Source organism: Gallinula chloropus (assembly GCF_964237585.1).
Source record: "Gallinula chloropus genome assembly, chromosome: 4".
Taxonomy (NCBI): Eukaryota; Metazoa; Chordata; class Aves; order Gruiformes; family Rallidae; genus Gallinula; species Gallinula chloropus.
The window spans coordinates 23,788,669-23,811,266 of record NC_140088.1 but is presented as its reverse complement, the minus strand read 5'-3'; the positions used below and the strand labels follow the sequence as shown (position 1 = coordinate 23,811,266).

The 22,598-nt window shown below is 46.8% G+C and overlaps 2 protein-coding genes across 2 annotated transcripts in view; both read left to right on the top strand.

The window, feature by feature from the left end:
• OSBPL5 (oxysterol binding protein like 5) overlaps positions 1-9,371 on the top strand; it is a gene marked incomplete at its 5' end in the record, with an annotated part of 176,445 nt that extends 167,074 nt beyond the window's left edge. The window contains 6 exons of the mRNA XM_084264162.1: positions 1,529-1,665; positions 4,300-4,485; positions 5,000-5,138; positions 6,159-6,288; positions 8,059-8,161; positions 9,200-9,371. Coding sequence (XP_084120288.1) covers positions 1,529-1,665; positions 4,300-4,485; positions 5,000-5,138; positions 6,159-6,288; positions 8,059-8,161; positions 9,200-9,335 — 831 coding nt within the window. The 3' untranslated portion in view covers positions 9,336-9,371. The remainder of the gene's footprint in view (positions 1-1,528; positions 1,666-4,299; positions 4,486-4,999; positions 5,139-6,158; positions 6,289-8,058; positions 8,162-9,199) is intronic.
• A 3,235-nt stretch (positions 9,372-12,606) lies between these two features.
• LOC311191028 (uncharacterized protein) lies at positions 12,607-22,411 on the top strand (the record flags this gene model as incomplete). Its single annotated transcript, XM_084263124.1, has 9 exons — positions 12,607-12,699; positions 13,642-13,738; positions 14,452-14,583; positions 14,796-14,907; positions 15,485-15,558; positions 17,523-17,557; positions 20,107-20,394; positions 20,825-20,873; positions 21,717-22,411. The coding sequence occupies 9 exons, from the start codon at positions 12,607-12,609 to the stop codon at positions 22,001-22,003; spliced, it is 1,167 nt and encodes a 388-aa protein (XP_084119250.1). The 3' UTR covers positions 22,004-22,411.
• Positions 22,412-22,598: the final 187 nt, after the last annotated feature.

Here is a 22,598-nt window from a genome sequence, read left to right as displayed (position 1 = left end):
CCATCCATGAAAGCGTGTAACTGAGCGGCTCCCCGGGGTGCTGAGCCTTGTGGGTTTGTGCTGCTCAGCTTCCAGCCTTCTGTGTCTGGGTTTTACCAGGCTGAAAAGAATTTATTCCTCCTTTGTTCTTTGTTCTGTTTTTTTTCGTAGTGCACAAAATTAGAATGATGTATAAAAGAAGTTAGAAAGCTTTGACAGGGTGGCTCCACAAGCTGCTGTTTACAGTTGCACACTGTGAAGAGAGTAGCTGCTGTGCAGTGGTAGGGGCGCTGTTTGTTCTCACCCGCCCCTCACTGAGAGTATTGGCCTGTTCCCCTGAGGTCTGCAGGCTTTTCTCTGGCGCTGTCTAGTTTCCTGACAGAAACCCTCACAGCTAAAAGGCCGATTCTGTGCCTCAGGACCTGAAAACCTAGCTGAATAAAGAGGAGGAGCAAATCCCCTTGCTTCTCAGACCCCGGATCAAAGCAGCCGTTGAGGACTTGTATACATGCCTCTTAGTGATATTTGATAATGCCTGCCTGCCTCCTTCCATCCACAGCTGGGAGGCTCTTAGGGACCTGAGACCTGTCCCGGAACTGGCACATCAGGATATGGCAGAGGAAATCCCGAGGGAGACTTTGAGGAGGGATGAGAGTCCCTCGGGGTTGAAGTTTCACAGCTGAAGATGTGGGAAGTGGACTTTGAGAGATGCATCCAGGGCCATGCAGCAGCTAGGTTGCAAATAAATTAGGCAGCAATGGGCAAAGCCAACAGCCATGACCTAAATAAGGTTTGCACGGTACTCCCGCTGTGGCCGGGCAGCTGAGCAGCACCAGGGTAGTGCTGTTGCTGCAGCTGTAGTCATCTGGTATGAGTCATTCCACTTGCAGTCACTGTATGCTCTGTAAGCTGTCCTGTCTGGCTCCATGGCATTGCTGCCTCTGTGAGCAGGGCTGGGAAGCAGCTGAGGTAAGCAGGGGGGACAGCAATATTGCCTAGCTGGGAGCAGTAATAAAATAACCTGGCTAAACTGGAAAAAAACCCAACCAAAACCCAACCAACCAACCAAAAAAAAACCCCACCCAAAGTAAAAAAATGAAAGGGTGCCTCAGCTTTAGCTCTGCTTTGTAGAGAGGAAGGTATGGGAGTAGGCTCTGTGTGAGATTTCAGTCCTGAGGAGTAGAGGGAAGACTGGGAAAGGGATCTTGTTTAGATGAGCTGGGTGACACCTGGAAGAAATGGGGGAAAGAAGAGCAGCTGAGGGCTTCTGTGGGCACCCTTGGCTGGGAACAAGGCTAAAACAAGGGCCCAGGTCCCTTTCTAGTTCTCTGATTAATTCAGCCAGTATTTCTGGCAATGTCTCAACTCATTCATTGTAGAAACTTTCAGGAAACATTCAGTGAGATTTAATGGGATAGAGGAGGAAAGGAGCCTTCTAGGCAAGCCCTATCCCTGATCAACACCTGGGAGCAGCTTCCATTTGTCAGGGTTATTTTCTGCCTGGTGTTTCTGATTGTCATTACCCTTTTTGTTTAATTTTCCTTCCCAGGATGGGGAAGTGCACATAAATGAGTTGAAAAACGGGGGTGCGGAAACGTTCTGGAACCCGACCAGTGAAGTCCGACGGCAGAGACTGAAGCGCCACATTGTGCTGTTTGAGGAGCAGACAGACTTTGAGTCAGAGAGGTGAGGAGCTCTGCAAACACCTCGCTGCTGCTTCCCTGCTGGAAGAGTAGCTCTGATTAGGAGACTCCGATTCCTCGGCAGAGCCCTGGAAAGGCAGTGACCCGCTTTACCTGCACATATTATCTTGCCATGTACCTGTATCATTTCCAGTCTATTAACTCTGGAGTATTTCCATGAAGTGTAACTCAAATAACCAGGGAGCTGGGCTGAGAAATAGTGGAGGCTACATTTTATCTGCTAAAATAAAAACTCTCCCTGAACTCTAGAGATGATGAACAGTCTCTGTAACTGCTGGAAGGTTTTGTGGAAGGGCAAGATGTCAATCTGAGGTCGGATGTCTTCTAACAAGGGTTGTTACAACCACAGGCTCTTAAACTAGATGCAAGCATCATGTGGAAAGTCCTGGCAGGAGCAGAGCAGTACTTTGAACCACATAACAGGATTCCATGAGAGAATGTAATTAAACAGATGTTTAACCCTGCCTCATAATCTTAGCCGAGATCTCCAATGAAGTCTGCACCAGCTTCTTTAGGGTAATGTAGGTTACCTAAAAATATAGTCCTGGCACATGGCTTAGGAAATGGAATGGTGGAATGATGCAATTAGGAGTTCCCTGATGCAGTGAGCATCCCCAAGCCAGTTCTTGAGCTAGAACAGCTAGAGCAACATCGTGTGGCACTGGCTTCAAACCAACCTGCCATCTCACCAGCATGGTTAGCCAGTGCCAGCCTCCAGCCCAGCAGGTGCATGGAGTTTGCTGCCTCTGCATTACTTTGGCCACTTCCCTGTGGGCATCTAATTTTGGGGTTGCACCACATCACCCAAAAAAAGATTCCCCTTTTCATGGGTAAAGAAAGAGATTGTGTGAAAGTAAAAGCACATAAACATTTAGTTTGTTCTGGACAGCAGCAGGTGTTACGGACAGCAAAGTCTGTGTAACATACAGGAGCAGACAGCAGCACCTTTCTCTCTTAATCCTCTGAAGAAGATTGTTTTGAAGGAGAAGAGAAATCTCAGCCTTGCAGATGAAGAATCTCTATTTCTCTCTTTACCAGTATACTGCCAGAGCTGACGCCCTTTGCTGCTTCCGAGATGAATAATGATATGTGCCTCTAGGGGAAGGAGGCAAAAGGAATTTTCTAGAGATCCCTAACAGATATTCCTTATTGTGCTGACAGTTGTATGAATAAATTACTGTCTAATCCAGGTTACTTTGCCCTGAATTGCTCAGTCTTGCCTGCAGTGCTGAAAAATCACCTGTTTTCACAAAGAAGTCTCTGAAGCTGGCACCATTACCACAGCTCACCGTGGAGAGTCTCATTGTCTGACACATGCAGGTCTTGATGGAGTGATTTGCCCTTGTCAAACAGTTTTGTTGTGCGTCCATCTGAGGTTCTTAGAAGACTCCCTGTTTACAGCACTGCATTCCTTAGAATTTAGCCACCCCAATATTTTCTCAGGCTTTCACTCGTGTGTGTCGTCCCCCCCATCACTTTGCGTTCAACTTGAGTTTCCTTCTTTTGTTTCTAGGAGAAAAAAGATCATATACAGGAAGATGGGAGTGGCCTGTCAAAAAAGACCAGGAAGTGTTCCTCTGCCTTCAGTTAATTATCTACGAGGCTGCTTTTTTTGGAAGTGTTGTGTTAACGTGTAGTGGTAGAAATGTAACGGAAGCATCGGTATCCCTTTTAAATTAAGAGCTTCACAGCAAGCTCCAATTTAAATGCACTAATGTATTCATCTTCTAAATGGAGGACTGCTGCTTTGTGGAGCTGGGAATACTGGAACAGCCCAGATCTCCAGTGCCTATTCTAACTGCTAAACCACTCAGTAATGTTTTGAGAGAGCTGGCTGCTAATCTCAGCAGTATTTCCAATCTGAAGGGAAGGTTAGAGTACTCTGACTGAAGGAACTGTGAAGAAGCCTATCACAGCTTGGCTGTAGTGGGGGGAAAAAAAAAAGGTGTTAGTAATTTTTTCTCTTGCAAAAGGCAAATCCTCTCTTCTGGGTAGAGGCTCAGTTGAGACATCAAAGGACAGATCACATGTCCCTTGGCAGCTGAAAAAAAATGTGAGTGAAAGCCTCCGTGCTTGCAGTTTGAGTACATGCAGTGAGTACACGTCCCTTTCTTGCAGACTGAATCTGCTTCCTACAGATCTGGTAGTTGATCCTGTATAGCAGTACCACGCTGCATGTGCAGCTGTGAGCTGTGCACATGTGCTTCTAAACTTAAAATATATAGCCTTTGTTTCAGGGATGGACATTTACACAAAGGCTCCTGAGTGGCTGAAAGGGCGAGGAAGGTAACAGATTCTCCCTTATACATCAACCACCTCTAAAGGGGCCGCTGCCCTCAGTGAATTGAGCACAACTATCTTACAACTCACACAGCACTGAAGGCTTTAATGAATACTGTAGGTGATGTTATTTAGGGGAAGGTTCCCTTGTCCTCCAGTAGATCGTTGTATCCAGCATTCAGCATTGCCATTCTCACAGCGGTCCTTGACTTCACAAACTGGAACTGCGGCAGAGCAATCCTCTTACATCCCTCTGGAGTGTCAGCTCCGAGGTTCCAGCTGGCAGGATGCATCGCTGGTTTCGGGTGGTTTAACTTGCTCCCCTCGTTATTTCTAGGCTTTGGCAGCACGTGACCAGTGCGATAAACAAAGGTGACCAACACAAGGCGACGCAGGAAAAATTTGTGCTGGAAGAGGAACAGAGAACTGCTGCCCGGGAGCGGAGGGAGGCCGGCACGGAGTGGAAACCGCTGCTCTTCAGGCACGACGCCGCCACGAACGAGTGGCGCTACAAATACGAGGAGTGAGTGGTGGGGCCGGGGTGATGCGCAGCCCTCGCTGCTTGCGGCTCTCGCCATGCGAGCAAGGTTACAGACCTGTAACTCGGGTCCTGCCGGCCCCCAGACTGTGCCCTGGGCCAGCCTTTTCTGAGCTCCATGTCATGACTCGAATACACATTCCCAGTACTGATTGGGAATAGCTGGAAATGAGAGCTTGGCAATGGAAGACTTGCTATGCCATCGATACAAGTCCCTGTTGCCGCAGTCGTGTGTGGAATCGTTTGACAGAGATTCCCTGCACTGTGCAAGCAGAGTTGACAGCTGTGCTCTGCTCCTGGAGACTGAACCCCCTCATTTACTGCTAGGAACTGTGAAGTAGAGGGGAGTACATGTTACTCTCCACACCACATCTGCGGAAACTCCTGTTCGTGTCAGGAGTGAATGCCTGCCCTGATGCATGTGGGATCGGTGCATTGCTCTTAATACACCTGGTGGGATTCTTGCTTTTCTGATGTGTTTTAACTTTGTTCTCAAAAGCTTAAGGCCTTGGGATCCCTTGAATGACATTGCCCAATTTGAGAAGAATGGGATACTTCAGACCATGGAGAGACACTTATCCTCAAGGATGTCAAACCACAAAACAACTTGCATAAACAATCAGATTACACGGCACAAGGTAAAAAGCCTGTTTGGGGGAATGTAAGAGTTTTTAAGGCTGTTTAGTTACATTGCCCTTTTCTGCAGCATAGGCTGAGAGGTTCAGCTCACAGCTCTAGACCTGCAATATTATGCCATCATTCAGTCCAAATAATCAGAATCCGTGGTTGACATATCCTAACCATTGCAGTACTTCTCTTTGGACTGGTGGCAACGACAGTGACTAGTGACAGTGACTCTTCTTTTTGCAAATGACTGAGCTGAACTTTACTGTTTAAGTGTTTCCAAAGCAGAAAATTTCCCATTATGAGGAGAGTGACTGAAGTTTTGGAGTAGACAACTGACACCTAGAAACTTCAATTTTGGCCTTTACCACTAACAACTTCTTACACAAGATGAGAAACCTCTCTCCATCCTCTCCCTCAAATTTTCTTATTTAATTGTGTTCATATTTGGAGCTGTTCTTTTGCAACATCCTGAATAACTTGACCACAATTCAGAAGGTCTGAAACACAGGAAGTTGAGGCTAATGACTGCAGTTCAGTCCCACTGTGAGAGGTGCTTCAGTGTGTTTGGTTTTGTTCAGATTGTAGGGAGAAACTTTCAAAGTGCATCAGGAAATTGTGTGTAACAGCTCTGTCATGCTTCAGTCTTTCAGGTGCCTTCTGAAAAATCTTTTTTGGGGAGTTTTTCTCCAAATTTTTCTTCTTTTCATCCTTTCTCTTATGTATGTGGTTGGTGGGTACACACGCAGAAAAAGAGCTATAAAATTAGTCACTAGAACGTGTCAGTTAAAGCTACAAGCATAATTTGGCAGGGTGTTGTAAGGATGTTCCCATTTAAGGAAATGCTTCTGTATGGGGCACGTGCATAAAACCCCCACCTAGCTGCCAGCAGTCCAGCTACTAGGAGTTGCTGAGAAAGGAATCAAACTTTGCAATTTCACAGCTATTTCCCAGTGCCCTGAATTATTTTATTTAAAGCCAGACACAAGTGTCTTCTGTTTCACCGAGTCTCTTTTAACCCCTGTTGTGTCCAGAGGGCTGCCAAAGACTGCAGGCGCCGCAAAACGAGCGACCAGCCATCCAACCACAGCCAGAATACAGAGAGCAGCTGTTCAACGCCAGAGTCGGTGCAGGAGCTCTCGGATGATGATGGCAAGTATTTGGGTATCACTGGGTGTGGTGGTTTGACCCTGGCTGGAGGCCAGATGCCCACCAAAGCCGCTCTATCAATCCCCTTTTCAGCTGGACAGGGGAGAAAATATATATTGAGAAGCTTATGAGTTGAGATAAGGACAGGGAGAGATCATTCCACGATCAGCAAAACAGACTCAACATGGAATAAAATGCATCTAATTTATTACACCTCCCCCCCCCCCCCCCCCAAGAAAATACCCAATGAAGACAGAGTAGGACAAATCTTAAAACCAAAATCTTAAAATGCCGCCTCCCACCCCTCCCTTCTTCCTGGCAACTTCCTTCCAACTTAATTCACAATTTCTCTCCCTTCCCTACCCCCACAAGCAGCACAGGGGGATGGGGAAGGGGGAGTTTGGTCAGTTCATCAGCAGAGTTGTCTCTGCTGGACCTTGCTTCTTAGGAGAGCATTCCTCACACTCCCCTGCTCCAGAGTGGGGTCCCACCTATGAGAGACAGTTCTCCATGAACTTATCCAACATGAGTCCTTTCCCACGGGGCTTTAGCTCTTCATGAACTGTGCCCCTTCCATGGGGGGCAGACCTTCAGGAACAGACTGCTCCACCCCCCTCCCAGAAAACCTGCTCTAGTGTGAGCCCCTTTCTCCATGAGCTGTAGGTCCTGCCAGGGGCTTGCTCCAGCACAGGCTTCCCACCAGGTCACAGCATTCTTCATATGTCTCCACCCGCTGCAGCATGGGGTCCCTCCATGGGCTGCAGGTGGGGTCTCTCCTGCCCATCATCTTCCATGGGCTGCAGAGGTTCAGCCTGCTCCACCATGATTTTCTCAACAGGCTGCAGGGGAATCTCTGTCACCTAGAGGGCCTCCCCTCCTGCTTCTTCACTGACCTTGGTGCCTGCAGTTTCTTACATTTTCTCCCTCCCTTCTCTGTCAGGAAAAAGTAGCCACTTGCAGGTTTTTTTCCATCTTAAATGTGTTATCCCAGAGGCACTATGACCATTGCTGATGGGCTCAGCCTTGGTCAGTAGCAGGTCCAGCTTTGAGCCCAGCTCTGTCAGGCCCAGGGGAAGCTTCTAGCTGCTTCATGCAGAAGCCACCCCTGCAGCCCTGCCTCCACCACCAAAATTTTGCCATGCAAAACCCCAACACTGGGTCAAGCTTTAATGTTCTTCCTTTGGTATCTTTTTCCATGGGCCAGCCCTAGGACATATCCCCACCCAGTTAAAGCCATGGTCCATAGCCCACAGGCAAACAGAGGATGTTTCTCTGTTCTCTGTGCGTGCTGCTACTTTCTGCCTTACCCTGTCCATGCCAACTCCTGCCTGGCACAAACATGTTGGGAAAATGCACTGAAATTCCAATAGGTATGAGCTGGCATGAAGATGCTGCACAAATACACTAACATTTTGATTGACAGAAAGGAAGCAGGCTTTGTTTTTCCTCAGCCAGGGTTGGAGCTGACCTTGAATGTTTCAGAGATGGGCACTCCATTCCCCTCCCCTGAGCTGGGGACAATGCTGCAGAAGTTGTTTCCCAAGAGCTAAGAGCAAGCCCCAGGCCAGTGTCACAGGACCCCTTCCACTGACCTGTGTCTTTGGGGTGGAAGATTATGTCCCCAGTCTCCTTTCTCCCCAGGTTTCCTCCTCAGAGTGTCCCCCCTCTGGCTGTGGCAATTTGGTCACAGCCAGCCCCTTCGCTGGGTGAATCTGGTTTGTGGTTTCATTGCCACTTCCAGAGACGGTGATGCAAAACATCATGTCCTTCAATACTTTGCTGCAGGGTTTGAAAGCCTGTGTGCTCAGTGTGGAAAAGAAATGAATCACCTGAAGGAAATTCATTCAGCCGTCTTATCCCTACAGAGAGCCCAGCAGGACATACACAGGTAACCGTTTTCTTTCATCTAATCAGAGATCTTAATGAGAATAACCTGTGGCATGAACTCCTCCTCTGGGGCCTTTGGAGCGTCCTTATGAGCTGCAGGGGTGCAGTTAATGACTGTTTCAATAGATGACCTATTAACATAGCAGAAAGGCAAAGCCACCCCCTACATGAAGCAGTGAGGAAATCCCTTCCTGCTAAGACTCACTTTGTGGAGCAGAAAGCATCACGTCAGCATGTGACACATCTCCTGGCAAGTGCAAAACATCTGCAGAGGTTGGGAGGGGCTGGGCCAGATCCGGGCTATTAATAAATCTCTGCTAGGCAAGCAAGGCATGGAGTCTCCCTTCTCATCAAGTATGTTATTAATTTGCTCATTTTGCTGCAGAGATGCGGGGGTTTGGTCTGACAAGTGGGTTCCATGGGTGAGAAACACTTAAATTCATGCTTTTTCTATAAAATGCTAGCTGCTGTCTGAGGCAAGTGGTGAGCACACCTACTTACCCTAATGTTGGCACAGGGCTTGGCACCATGGGGTCCTGTGGGGAGGGCAGGGGAAGTATTAAACTGCTGTGTCTGCTCCAGGGAGCTGTGCTGATTCTGCTCTGCATGAGGAGTATTACCCAGCCCTTGCGAGGCTTTAGTGGGGTGGGATCACACACGAGGCCCACCATTTACGGGTGCCAGAGCCACTGGTGATAGGGCTTTAGCTTTTCTCTGCTTCTTGTGGGTGTCCAGGGTGAGATCTTGTGTTTGGGAAAGTTAGGGCATAGGTGCTGGAAGAAGAAGGGATTCCTTGAGGTTTGTGCACTTACATCTGCTCATGCCAACCAGCATGGTCTGCCTGATCTGGCATCAGCCAGAAGTGTTTGTCTCCCTGTTAAAAAGAGGGAAGGTAGCGTCTGCAGGGCACAGGGCTGTGCCCATGAGGGTGTCTCTGAAGTATGGGGATTCCCTCCCTGTGCAGCAGCTCTGGGTACGCGCGGGTGTGAACACACACCTTCTTACGGCACCCAAATAAACACCCTGCTTTCTTTTCCAGAAACCTCAGTGCTCTGAACAAAAAGTCCTTCCACAGGAAGGTCTCTTCTGAAAGCTTCCTCCTGGACTCTCGCTGTTGGTTTCTCCTCTGCATCTTTCTTACATGTCAACTATTCATTAATTACGTCTTCAAATAAAATCACTACGTTTGGCAGCAATAACGATTACTGGCTGCGGGAGGGGAGCCACTTGCGCAAGGAGCCCAGCGAGGCACCAAAGCACTTTAGAACCAACGCGGCAGAGGTGGAAGGAAGTTGAAAAACGAGGTTGAAAAGGGACCTAGGAACCTGCAAAACTTTGTTCCTGCAGATTATATCATTTTTGCCTTTTACATGTACATCTTCAAGGACCTCTTAACCTGTACGGGCCTTAATGCTGAAGCCAAATGTAGCTTTAATTGTGCAATTTGTTTTCTATGTCTTGTCATTTTCTGATGCAATTAATAATTACCCAGCAGTATTGGTACCCCCAAAATGGTAACACCCCAGCATTTTGGAAAGGTCATGCAAGCCTAATTCATGGTTCTTAAGTGAGGGAATGTGGTTGGGGAGCTGTAAAGAATTGATGTCCACGGTGCCTGTCCGCTGCATTTAATTATGGGAGGGAGCACACTTGGTCCAAAAAAAACCACCAACCTTTCCCCAGGATATTAAGTCATGACTTGTTTTGTCATCACACGCAGAACGGGACCTCAGGATGTGTTTTGTTTTCCATTCCACGGGAACTGTAAATATGCACAATTTCCTCAAGCCATTCCTCTCTAGGAAATGGGAAGCGTTCAGTGAAAGCTCCTCATTTCGTTACAGAGTGGTGTCCTGGACCGGGCCCATCCCGTGTAACGTCAGGCACACCTGTCTGTAAAGCCTGGTCACTTGTCATTATTTGCTGTATGGCTGTTTTAGATTATCACACACTAGCGTTGTAGGGAGGGATCCACTGCCCCACCATAGGTGAGAAGGCCGGGAGCGAGATAGGTGTATGTGTGTTCCGTCGTAGGCACGTTTATTGTCAAAGGTCAGGGAGGAAGAAGGGCTTTGCCACAGCTTTGTTCACCTCTGTTAATAGTCTTCCTGTTTTACACCATTTTTTAAAAATTTGCAATATTTTCTGTAGACTGCGGACAATACTAAGCCTTTCTTTTCTGGCCTGAAGTAGTTCCAAGTGGTAAGTACTGCTATATATACAGCCTTAAAATACTTAGTGGTGGTGCCAGTCTGGGCTATCTTTCAATGTAAATGTTTCCAAATTTTTAAGTACATTCCTTGTCATATTCCCCAGTTAGGGGAAACCTGTTTGTGCTTGATATGTTGAAATAAAACTACACACAACTTTCAGTGGCAGTCTATCCGAGAAATTATTTGTGTGTTTGAACTTGGGTTTGTGTTTTACAGCGTTTTACAAATAAACAGTTCTTAGGCCATGCTTTTTAGAGGAAAAGCTGTAGGAAAAGGTCTTCCAAGAGTCTCGTAGATGCTGTAAGTTCAAACAGCAGTGATGGTTTCTCACCCGTTTCAGTGTCTGGGGCTTCTACTTGTAGCAACTTCCTCAAAACAGAAAGAAAAGTGTTTGCCCTGGTTTGCACTTTTGTACATTTAAATGCACAGACTTGTCTTGGACTTGGAAAACCTGTAGATTAAGGAGGTAACTTGATGATACAGAGTAGATTGTTCTATGGAGAGAACCACCACTCTCTCACATGGACAAGCAGGGTAAGAGCCAGTATCTGGAAGACAACATTCAAGAAATACATCATAAAGGGTGAGACTGACTTCATTATTAGCAAAAGTCTCCAGAAAACCAAAGGATTCTTCATCCTTGAGGCATCATCGTTCAAGAAGGTCAACACTATCAATGCAGATCTGGTGCCTCTTTGAAGGCACTAGTAATCCTAGACTCTCCCCTGAGGAAGTCTGGCCCACAGCACATGTGGTGTAATGGAAGAGGGGTTCCCTGGCCTCTGCCTGTGAAAGAAGGTCCAGCTGCTGATAACGCCTGCCTGGCGATGTACAGTCCTGCGCGCACAAAGGAGCCGTGGCTCCTCATGCTGTGCAGACATGTCTGCTGAGTTCCTGCCCAAATCTCCTTTAGAATGCTTCAGTGAGTCAGAACCTCTCTGCCCTGCCAGCACAGGTGTCCTCATCACTCACATCCCCCTTTGGGACCACATCTTTGGGCTACTGATAGGACCTTCTCCTCTTCTGTGGGGATAGTTACACCTCAACACTACAGAAGTGTTCTCCTGGGTTGGAGAAATAGGCGGGGGCGATAAAAAAATCCTCAAACCCACCTGAGCCCAATAGAAGCAGCACTGAACTGGAAGCCTTCACTAGATGCAAAACATGCTTGAAATTTTTTGGATCGTTTCCATTCTACCAAACCACAAACCCACAGGGATTTCACTGGGACTTGTTACTGCAGTTAAATAAAATAAATGCATTTACCAAGAGAGGAGCAGTTCAATAAAAGAAACTATTAACCTACATAAACTAATTATACATCAACAGAGGAAGATTTTTCCAGCATTTACTGCTGCTGCCACAGGGGATTAAAACATAGTCCAAAAAGGAACAACCAGAAAGCTTTGTGCTGTCAATTTTAATCCAATTTCAACACCTGGGGCTGAATGCCCCTACATGCCAATGGAGGATGGAAGGTATTCTTGAGAAAAATTACAGCCAGAACTGTTATTTCTCTAGGAGGCATAACTGCTGTTGAAAAAATTTGATTACCCCTTTTAGGGCTTTCGACAACCCAGTTATGTCCCCAGTTTGTGCAGCTTTGGAAAAAATCTCCATCCTTTTCTTGATCGGCGAGTAACCCTTCAGCAGAAACACGTGAACTTCGGGCGGAGCGACACGGACCGGGACATCTCCTGAAATGAAGGAGTAAATTTCCTTCCTACTTTTAAGCGCAAAAGGTGTTTCAAAGTACGGACACTTCTTAATTTAAGATAGTTCTTTTTCTAGCCTCCGGTGCTGATCCTGCTTGGAGGCTCCGGGGCCGCGAAACTCCGCGCGGGGGAGGAGCCGGGAGCCGCGCCCTCCCCTGGGGCGGGTAAAAGCGGGAGCGCGCAGGCCTGTCCTGGGACATGAGAGGAGGCGGGTTGCAGTCAGCTGCCGCCGCGATGGGAGCCGCAGGGCTGGTGGGACTGCTGCTGGTGAGTGCCGAGGGGGGAAAGGGGGGAGGAGGGGGGCGGTGGGACACGCTGTTCGCGGCAGGGGCTTGTTCCCTGCCCGAGCGGGGGGCCTGCCGCCGCCCCCACGTCTCTACTTTTGAGGTGGGGAGAAAACTTTCTTTGGAGCGCAGCGTGGGGGCGGCGCGTTTTGCTCCCCTCTTCCTCGGGAGCCTTCGCTCGCTTCTCTCGGCTTTTATTTCGTGCCGTTTGAAGTTTTCGGGAGCGCGGGGTTGATGCGGCTCTCGTGGGGTGAACCGGGGCTGCCGCGGGCGTGGGCCCAGCACAATCTCTTCTGCCCGCGGCGTAAAGAGAAAGCTGCAGGCCAGGTATGAGAATTTAACAGCCTTTATATGCTCTCTAACCGCGATATTGGCGGCTTTCTGAACTACACGGTGACTGGGAGGCTCTCAGTCCCTCGGGAAGAGAGTCGGAAAAAGCGGGGGTGCGGGAGCCGGGCGGTGGAGACCCGCAGCTTACAAAGGGAGCTCCGCGGCTGTGTCGTCCCCGTCCCGCCCGTGTCCCGTCCCGTCCGTCCCCCTTCCCCCCCGGACGGTGCCGTGTCGTCGTCCTCCTCCCGTCTCTTTACTTTCTCACGCGCGAGTGAAGGCTTTACGCTGGTGGCGCAAAACCCGCGGCATCTGGGCTCCTCTCATCGGAAGCCCCCCCTGGCTCCCGTGTGCCGCTGGAGCCTTGCCGGGGTCCCCGTCCCGTTGCCGTCTTGGGGGCGGGAGGGGGGGGCGGGGGGGGAATGGGCGCACGAAAAGAGAATAAAAGAAACAACGCTCCTGTAGTTAAGCGACTTAGTTTTCAACTAGGTGATGTAATGACTCAGCTGCTGACAATCAGGAACCTGTGAGAAGTGTCGGGTGGCATCTTCAGGGCGTTTTCTCTCTTTTGCTGTAGAAAAGCCACCACTGACCTTCCTGAATTAAAAGTGAAAAAGTGAAAGGAATCCCTTCCCCAAGGCAGAAACCTCGAGCTCTGAAGTTCACTGCAGAGAATGGTTAAATGAAAGCAGACGTTTAAAGTCCGGGCAGTAGTTGCCTAAAACCCGTCCGGAGCCGCACGGTGCTGCTCTAACCCCAGTTTGTGATTGTAATTACCGCTGCGAGCAGCAGGCTTAACAGAAATTAGTTCGGGTTTCCTCTGTGGCTTTCAAAGAACCTCTGAAGGTGTTTTCAAGCCTCTGCAGGAACTTCTCCCTCCGATGATTATCCCGCAGTCCTGGGAGGATGAATCACTCAAGCACCTGTTTGTCTCTGCTCTAGGTTACGCTGCAGATAGCGTGTGGAAACCCAGCAGAGAAGGGCTGCGGGGAGGGAGAATACTTGCATGGAAGTCACTGCTGCCGGTTCTGTCCAGCAGGTAAGGCTTCGGGCGGCCATAGCCGGCAGTGGCCGCGTTGGGTTTTATCCCTCACGGCGGCCACTCCAGCACCCGGCGCTCTGTGTCGCATCCGGTGAAGGCATAAATGACCGTAGGTGGAGCTGTGGTGGTTCCTTGGTGCTCCCTTTGTACAAAGATGTGATGAGAGAAAGCTGCCTTTGGCTGCAAGCCAGTAAACTTTCTGCCAGCTGTTAAAAAAGAGCCAGAAACCACAAAACCCTTTAGTTAGTGTTGTGCTAGGGTAGTTCTGATATTTCTGCATCTGTAGGTAGAATGCTGGTTTGCCTTTGCTTTCCCAGCTTTGCTCAAGTGTGTACAGACCAGACAAGCTCTGTGCTGGGAAGCACCCTGCCCTTAGATAATATTGGAGGTCTGTGGGGCATATTTAAAGATAATTCAGATGAAGGAGAAGAGAGACTATTATAAGCAATTCTCCCCGTGCCCTACTGTGTCCCTTTGGAGGAGATGGTGGCAGCCATGTGGGTGGCTCACACCTGCTTTGAGCCATCCTTGTCCCAGTGTCCCAGCAGAGGCCTGACTGCTGCTTAGACAGTGGAAAGCTGTGAATGTGCCGGCCCTGCTGTGCCACTGTGCTGCTTGCAAGGAGGGGTTGATCTTTCACCAAAAGTGTCCTGTTGCAGTCTGTGTCTGTTAAATGATCCCTTGGAACTGCTGCTGCTTCTCCTCAACAGGTACTTACGTTGTTCAGCACTGCAGCATTCCGCATGCGAGAGGAAAATGCAGCCCTTGCACCCAAGGAGAGAGCTACACTGCCCATGAGAACGGCCTGGAGGAATGCTTGTTGTGCAGACAATGCAAAGAGGGTACTGAGCACAATTTTGATCAAACCTTAACCCTTCCCCCCTTTTTAATGTGGAAAGCCTGGTCCTCTGGGTTGCAGGTTTCTTTGTGTTTCCAGTCACTGAGAATATTGAACGTGGACATAAATTGCCTTTATGACCCAAGTACAACTTTTACACTGTTGTAGAGAACCACAACTCTTATATTTACTTTTTAACTTGTATTTTATTTTTAGATCAGATAACTGTGGGACCCTGTACTGTGACACGTGATACTGAATGCCAATGCAAACCAGGGTATTTCTGCCCTTCTGAGGGCTGTGAAATGTGTCAGCAATGCAGTATAAGGTAAGCTTGATAATGAACATAAGTGACTCTTCCTTCTAGAGAATGTCAGAGCTGTGGCCTAATCTGTGCCAACACCAGTGTTTGGTTTTAGGCTGTAAATAATTGCCCTGAAGACAAATGGCATTATTCATGCATTTAAATTTTAGGTGTCAAAATATGCAAGGTAAAGACCTAGACAGACACGGATTTTGGTATTGTTGCACTTGTGGCTCATGGCTGGAAGCTTACACTTTCTGTGCCTTCAGATTAGTATTTCCCCATGTACACACTCAAATAAGCTTTGTAGAAGCTGGTTCCAAATTTCAGGAGGTAAAACCACCTGCTGAAAGAAACTAACTGTGTATGTGTCCACTCTGTGGGTTTTTCCTGCCACTCAGAGGCTAACATAATAAGCTTTATCTGCTTTGTTTCTACGTAATCTTGTTGTGTTATCATGAAGTGTTTAAAGGTGCACCTCTTAACAAGGTTACTGTCCGTGCATGTTCTGTTTTGTCTCTAAGCTCTGCCTGAAAAAAATCAGGCCTGGGCATATTGCTCTGGAACTGTTGTTACAACCCTGTGTTGTCATCTCCTCCAGGTGCCCGGAAGGAAAAGAAATTGTGCAGGATTGCAACGCTACTATGGACCTGGGATGTGGCTTGCCTGGTCAAGGTCTGGCACACAAGTGCTACTCAGCTTGGTTTGCTGGTCTGTGGCTTCAGGCCAGTAACACCAGAGCAGTCCACAGAACAGCACTTTGAAGCGCTGTAACTTGTTTCAGAGCTGCTGTATTCTGGTCTGGGAATTACTTGCTAAAAATAAGTTTGCAACAGGGTTGGAGTGACAAACCATCTTAAGCTTCACTTGGTGAAAAGCTACATGTACTGCTAAGGTTTTCAAGTTACAACAGTGACACTGCTGGAAGTTACAGAAAAGGCTTCTTTATGCCTTCTGTGTCTGAGAAGCTCTGTGTGGAGGGAGTATTTCTTCTGCTGGTAGATTCCTTCTGCCAGACTAGAGGAAGAAACTGACACTACTAGTGCTTCACTGAAACCTACTGTCACTTTCTGCATACTTGTTCCCACTTTAAATGTGTCTCCAGAAAGTGCTGATTGCAGCTCTGAATCAGAATCCCCCACTGCCTTTGGGATAATGATGTTCAGTGCCAATGAACACTTGCATGTTGATCAGCTGAAAGTCCCAGTGTCTCTCCCAGGACAAGCTAGCTGGGCCACTGTACTAGTGCTGGGCTTAGGTTGCTCTCTAGGACAGCAGGGAAGAATTGTATCTCAGAATATCTTGTCCAGTGATGGGTTTAATTTCTTTTCCTTCACAGGAAGCAAAGCTGTGCTGACTATGTGTTTGGTGTTTGCTGCTGTTGTTGCTGTTGCTGTTTTGGTGTTCTGTGGGATGAGAAAGCTGAAGGGAAATAAAGGTAAGTTCTTCATTACTCCCCATAAACTCTCCAAATCTGAGCAAACTGTGTGTCAGGCTATCCCTGTTTTTTGTGTTATGGTAGAGGAGGTTGTTTGAGCTCTAGCTCACTTACTTAGTTGAATTGCATACTAACTCCCATGTAATGTGGAATAGTGTTGTTCAGTAAATAAATCTCGTAGACTTTAATTACAACCTTTCTTACTTTGCTAAAAGATGTCAGCTTCAAAGCTAGAGTACTGCAAGGTACTTAAAGGCTTTTCCTATCTATCACAGAATGGTTTGGGTTGGAAGGGACCTTCAAGGACACCTAGTTCCAACCCCCTGCCCTGAGCAGGGACACCCTCCACTAGACCAGGCTGCCCAATGCCCCATCCAACCTGGCCTTGAACACTGCCAGGGAGGGAGCAGCCACAGCTTCTTTGGCCAACCTGGGCTGGTACATCACCACCCTCACAGGAAAGAGTTTCTTCCCAATATTTAATCTGAATCTGCCCTCCAAGAGTTTAAAGCTGGTTACTTGCATTATATTGGCAAAGAAAGAAAAATCTATGTGTAAGATCAGATGTATGAGGCAGGTGGTAGCAACTAAGATCTTTAATTACGTTAATTCACTGTGTGTGGCCGTGGAGACTTTTTAACAGATTGTTGCTATTTCATCATTTGAACTGCTTAATGTGAATGTTTGGTTGGTAGGTCCTGTGTGAACTCATTTCTTTAGTCAAAATTAAGATGTTTTCCTGAAACTTTTTTCCATTACTGCATACTTAAGTGTATTTACAACTAATTTAGTAAGAATAGCTAGTTGAAAATTATTCTGTATTTTGAATGTGAACTTTGTTCAGATCATGTCTTACTGGTTGCATGTCTGTAAGGACAATTTCTGCCTTTCTTTTGTATTGCAATAGCCTAAAACAGATGCTGGGGGTGAGGGGGGAGTGAGAGAGTGGCCTTTAAGCCATACTGCATCTTGCAGCCTCTATTTTATGAAGTGGGGCCTTTTATCCCATTTGTGCTGTTGGTGGAAGCTAAGGTTAGTGCTCTTCTGAAACATATGACAGGTCAAGGAAACTGAATGGCTTGTATTAGAGCTCTGGTTTGTGTTATGAACATGTCTACTATGTATAAATCTTGTGTGAAATCAGCTATGCACAGGTACCTGTAATTCTCAAAGTTTCTCAAACCTTTATCTTGGTTTCTAGCTGCTGCAGCTGACAAAGATGCAGAGAAAGGTCTGGTAAGTACAAAATGGATCAAGTGGTTCCATCTCAGTTTGGTGTAGTTTAATTGTGTAGTGCTTCATTGTTTGTGACAGAGTGCTCAATTCTTGCCTCACTGTAGACCTCTGGCAGGATGTATTCCTGTGATTGATTCATATATGGCCAGGTGCAAACCTTCATTTCGAGCTGTCTCTAAGTGATGGCTTGATGCAATTAGTTCTTGTCCACTTGATGCATAAATTCCCCAGGCAATGTCAGCTATTGCTTCCCTGCATGGTGGTGTTTCAGCTTGTTCAAAAAAAATCTTGCTGCTTCATAAGACTGACTTCTCTCAACCCATCAGAGTGACTGAGCCTTCTTGCCTTTGGGTTCATGTCACAGGCTACAGGCCTGGCAGTCTAACTTCCTGGTCCTAGACAGTCCAATAAGGCAAAGGGTTCAGGGCTCAGAGTGTACCAGGTCAGCAGTATGTCCCTGAAAAGAGCTTACCAAGCTAAGGCTGGCTGCTAGCATACGTTCAACCTCAAAAACTAGGTTCACCCTGGCCTTCTATAGTCAAATGCTACTTCAATCTTACTGTTTCAGTGTGAAGATGATTGCTAGTCTAGCATTTTGCAAGATAAATCCAAGGTTAGCTAGTCTAGCTTTAGCTTCATCTAGAAGCTGCACTCCTAACAGCAAGGTGAGGCAAAACTGAGCTCTGTCTTCACTAGTATAGCTAATGATGCATAACACCAAGCTGTTCAAAACAAAAGTTTGTCTTGAGCATCTGAGAAAAGCGTCCTGATTCATAGCATCTCTTGGAAGGCACCTGCTGCTTTCCTTGTCCTCCACCCAATGCATGCACTACTCACCTGGTGCATGAACTCTTGTCTAAACTTGTTAGCCTCTCTGAGTAATTAAGTGTGTCTTATGTCACAGATACTTGAAGACAGAAGAAACATAATTGAAAGAGCTGTTGAAAACATCACCTTAAATTCTTCTCTTTTTTAAGGTCCATAAGTGGCTCAAATATGTGAATCACCCAAGGCTTTTTTGCTGGTTTGTGTCTCCCCTCAAGCCCTGGCCAGATTTGCAGTGCTCTGTGTAATCATAGAAGCTGATGAAGAAACATGACAGAAAACCTGGTCAAATTGCATAGGCATAGGCAAATGTAACACCTTTGTGTTGTGAATAAAATGGTAGGAAACAATGGAACTGCCACTAAGTACATGCTGACACCTGGCTCTGACACAAGAGTTGGCACAGACATGAGTTGAAGTGTCCTTGGAGTGTTCATACTACTGTAACAAAAAGCATCCGTGTAACTCAACAAAGATGCAGTCCTGCTGCCAACACACTGCCCTTTTCACAGTACCAGTGACTTTATACTGCTGTAGAAAAAAAACCCCAAAACAACAAACACTCAAACTGCTGCTGCTTTCATTCCAAAACAGAGCAGCAGCTCTTAGTCAGCCATGTTGCATGCCTTCAGTTGCTCAGTTACCTATTGAAGAACTATCCTGTATAAGTAGGATGAACTTGTTTAACCTGTTTGCACCCTTAAAATCAAATCAATGAGGAGGATGTAAAACTATGTATGATGTGTGAGGTGGTTCCCCTTGCATCCCTGCTTACGTATACTGGTTACATGTGGGTTACTGACCTTGTGCAAACAGAAATCACACTGGCTCACACTCATGGGGAACCATACCTTAAACACAAATCTGAGCAGAAAAACAGTTACTCCTTGCCCTTATTTTACACCTGTCCTAAGCCACAGCACCATCTTAAAAAAAAAGTTCCTAAAGCTTTCCAGTTTCAGCACTAGCTCAGGTGCTAGATAGATGCTGGTCTGCTTTATACTTGTACTGTTCTTGATGAGTTGCAGTTACACTCCCTGGCATGTACTTGTTTAATGCATTGACAATGTTAAAAACAACACAGCCCCCCTCACTGGCTTCATTCTGTGCCCCCTCACAAAAGCTATGCAATGTGCACTGGTGCTCACTGGCTTCTTTCAGCTGATTCTAGTTTCTGAATTTGCCAGAAAAAAAATAAATAGGGGGGGAAATAAAAAGCCCAAGCTAGTGAGTGTACTTACCAGGAGCCAATAGGCTGTTACCAGCTCTGCAGGAGCTCTGGCAGCCTCAGCCCTGATGCAATGATAAGCTTAAGGTCTCTGTTGCTGTTAGGTCAGCTCAGGTGCAGCAAGATGACTTCACTTTCTCCTGCTTCAGGAAGGGTGCATATCCTCTATACTTAGAAAGGCGTAAACAGCTACACATGCCAGGAAAAACGTTAAGAAAAGTTTCCTGTGTTTTTTGTGGAGTCAGCCTGTGAGCTTTAACCAGCAGTCTGATGGGAGCAGAACAACCAGCAGAGTGGAGTTTAGGTTCTAAAACTGTTTGAAGCTGAAGTGCATAAAGGCTTTAACTATTGCGCGTTTCCAACTTTGGCAAATTAGCAGCCATCCTATTATTTCTCTGCTATCTGGTGACTTCAAGTATTCTGTTTTCTTCCTCCAGACTATCCTTGAAGGCCTACCTGTGAAACACCTCTTAAAATATGTTCTTATTCTTTACAGAACTCTAAGGGCAGCACTGAAAGCTCCATTTCAGCAGAAGTGGAGACACTTGTGAATAACACAGCCAACACAGAGGTTGAGAACTCTGGTGAGAGCCCCGAGGGCCAAGTGCAAACCAATGTTAACTTGGAAGTAAAAATCCCATCACCAGAGGAAAATGGTGTTGTGCTTTCTGAGCGGGACACCAACCCCCATGGGCACCATTCTGCAAACACTGGGCAGAATTCTGTTTTTCATCAGAATGCCCAGTCTAAGAGACGAGGTTTTAGGATGCTGAGAACACTTAAGGTGGGTATATGTGTGAAATTGTAGTGGTATTTTCTCTGATATGTGTGTATCAGATATAACAGTAATAGATGCTGTTTTCAGGTAGAATGATAGGGAAGAGGAGGCTTTGCCTTATGGATGTTACCCAAAGTATGGGAAGCAGTATCTTGGGAAAGCAAACTCTTAGTTTGCTCATTTAGTCTGCTCTGCCTCTTTCATCTCCCTGTTCAATATTTACACAGAAGCTATTCTGTTGCAATAGCAGCAAACGTGTTGCCTTGTTGCCTGACTTCAGAGCTAGTAGCTTGGCTGTTTCATCAAGGAATTTTCTTTACTCAAATACTTTCAGCTGTTCTGTGAAGTCTGCTGCCCTCCCTTTTACTGGCATATGTGCTGTGGAAGCAAGCTGTCTAGTAGCTCAGGTGTAATCGTGTCTAACTTTGCATTACAGGCACAAGAACCAAAGTATCAAATAATTGTTGAAGAGCTGTCTCAAAAAAGTAAGTGTTCTGTAAATTTGCAGCACTTGGAATTTCTTTTTTTTTCCTGTTGACTTTAATCTGCTTAAGGAATAGTGCAGGAAGGCTAGTTGGTATTGCTTACAGCTATAGGGCTTTCAGTTTATTGTAAAATATGCTGAAATAGGATTATCAGTACATTTGAGAGAAGTTGTAATTGCTGTGGTGATGTGTTCCACTTTAAAGAGTGACTTTTCTGCAGAGGAGTGTAGTGCAGTCATGCTTTTAAGAGTAAGAAAGGTACAATTTTTTGTGCATGTATTTTAAACAAGTCTGTTTTGCAGTACTGTACCCTGCTGTAACGTGAGAGGTGTAGGTCAGAGCAGGAGTTCTTTCTGTCAAATGTCTGCTCACATGGAAGACTGCATTGAATCCTCATACATCTACCTGTACCCAGCAAGTTGATGCACTGGATGTCCAAGTGACAGGTTTTGCCCATTCTGGTCTTGGCATAGCAAACCTATACCAGTAGCATAGTGAAGTGATTAAAGCCTACTGTTGAGCAACTCTATTAAACTTGAGAGCTGCAGGCTAATGAAACCTTCCTCAAAACCACCCCTATTGCATGGTGTCTTGTCTTAAGAATCTACTTTGCTGTACATAGTAGACTGCTACCTTCAGCTTCTTTCAACATCGATGAGTATGAAACCCTTTGTCATCCTGCTTCTTGGGTGCCAAACCTAGCCTTGCTGTTGCTGTTTAGTCTGTGTGTGTATTGGCTGAAAATTAATGGGAAAACATTTATGTTAGCTACGAGTTAAAAAAAAAAAAATTAAGCTGTATTTTAGAACCAAAGCTGATGTGTGTTCTGTGGTTTTCTTTCAGAACTGAGGAAGAGCTTTTTGACCTTTATAAAGGAAGTACCACAGGGAAAATGGATGAAGCTTATGGAAACTCATCTATCTAAAAATAATATTGTTAAAATTATTCATGACTTTCCTAATGATACAGAGGAGCAATTTTATCAAATGCTTCTCACCTGGAAAAACACATTGGGAGAGAAACAATGTATTGTCAAGCTACTGGATGAGCTGGCGAATATAGACACCAAGGCCTATAATAACGTATTGAACACTTTAAAAAGTAATAACATTGTAACTTATAAGTTATAAGCCACAGATTAATGTTCCTGATGAACTTCAAGAATGCTTCCCTGTAAATATCTGAGTCTATGAACGTAACCTGTAACTGAGGACGTGTGAACTGTCATACCTCCCTCACCTTCGCCAGGGCAGCTGGAAGCGGTTTAACGCCGCTGGTGCTGACATGGACTCCAGTTGCGACGTTCACTAAGGTCTTCTGAGTTGTATGTTCACGTGTTGCGGAACTCAGGCGCCAGACGCTTGCTTCAGTAGCCAGATGCTTACAGACCTCGCTGCCCTTCGCGCGGGGCAGCGCTGCGCCGGCCCAGCCCGGGCAGCGGGGCAACAAGAAGCTGCTGTTCTGAGGGGGCTGTAGCGCTGCTGTTCTCGACACGGTTGTATTTGCTCGGGACGTGTGTTGGAATGACAGCAATAAAAGACCCGTTGAGAGAGAAGCTGGGCTTGACTCAGACCTCCTCCGCTGAGGGGAGGGAGGTGGTGTGAGGGGCCGGTCCCGGGGCCGCCCGGCTGAGGCAAACCGCCTCCCCCCCCCCCCCGCCGCAGCGGCCGCTGCTGAGGAAACCGCGGCCGCCCACTTGGCGGGAAAGCGTTGCGGCCGAGAGGG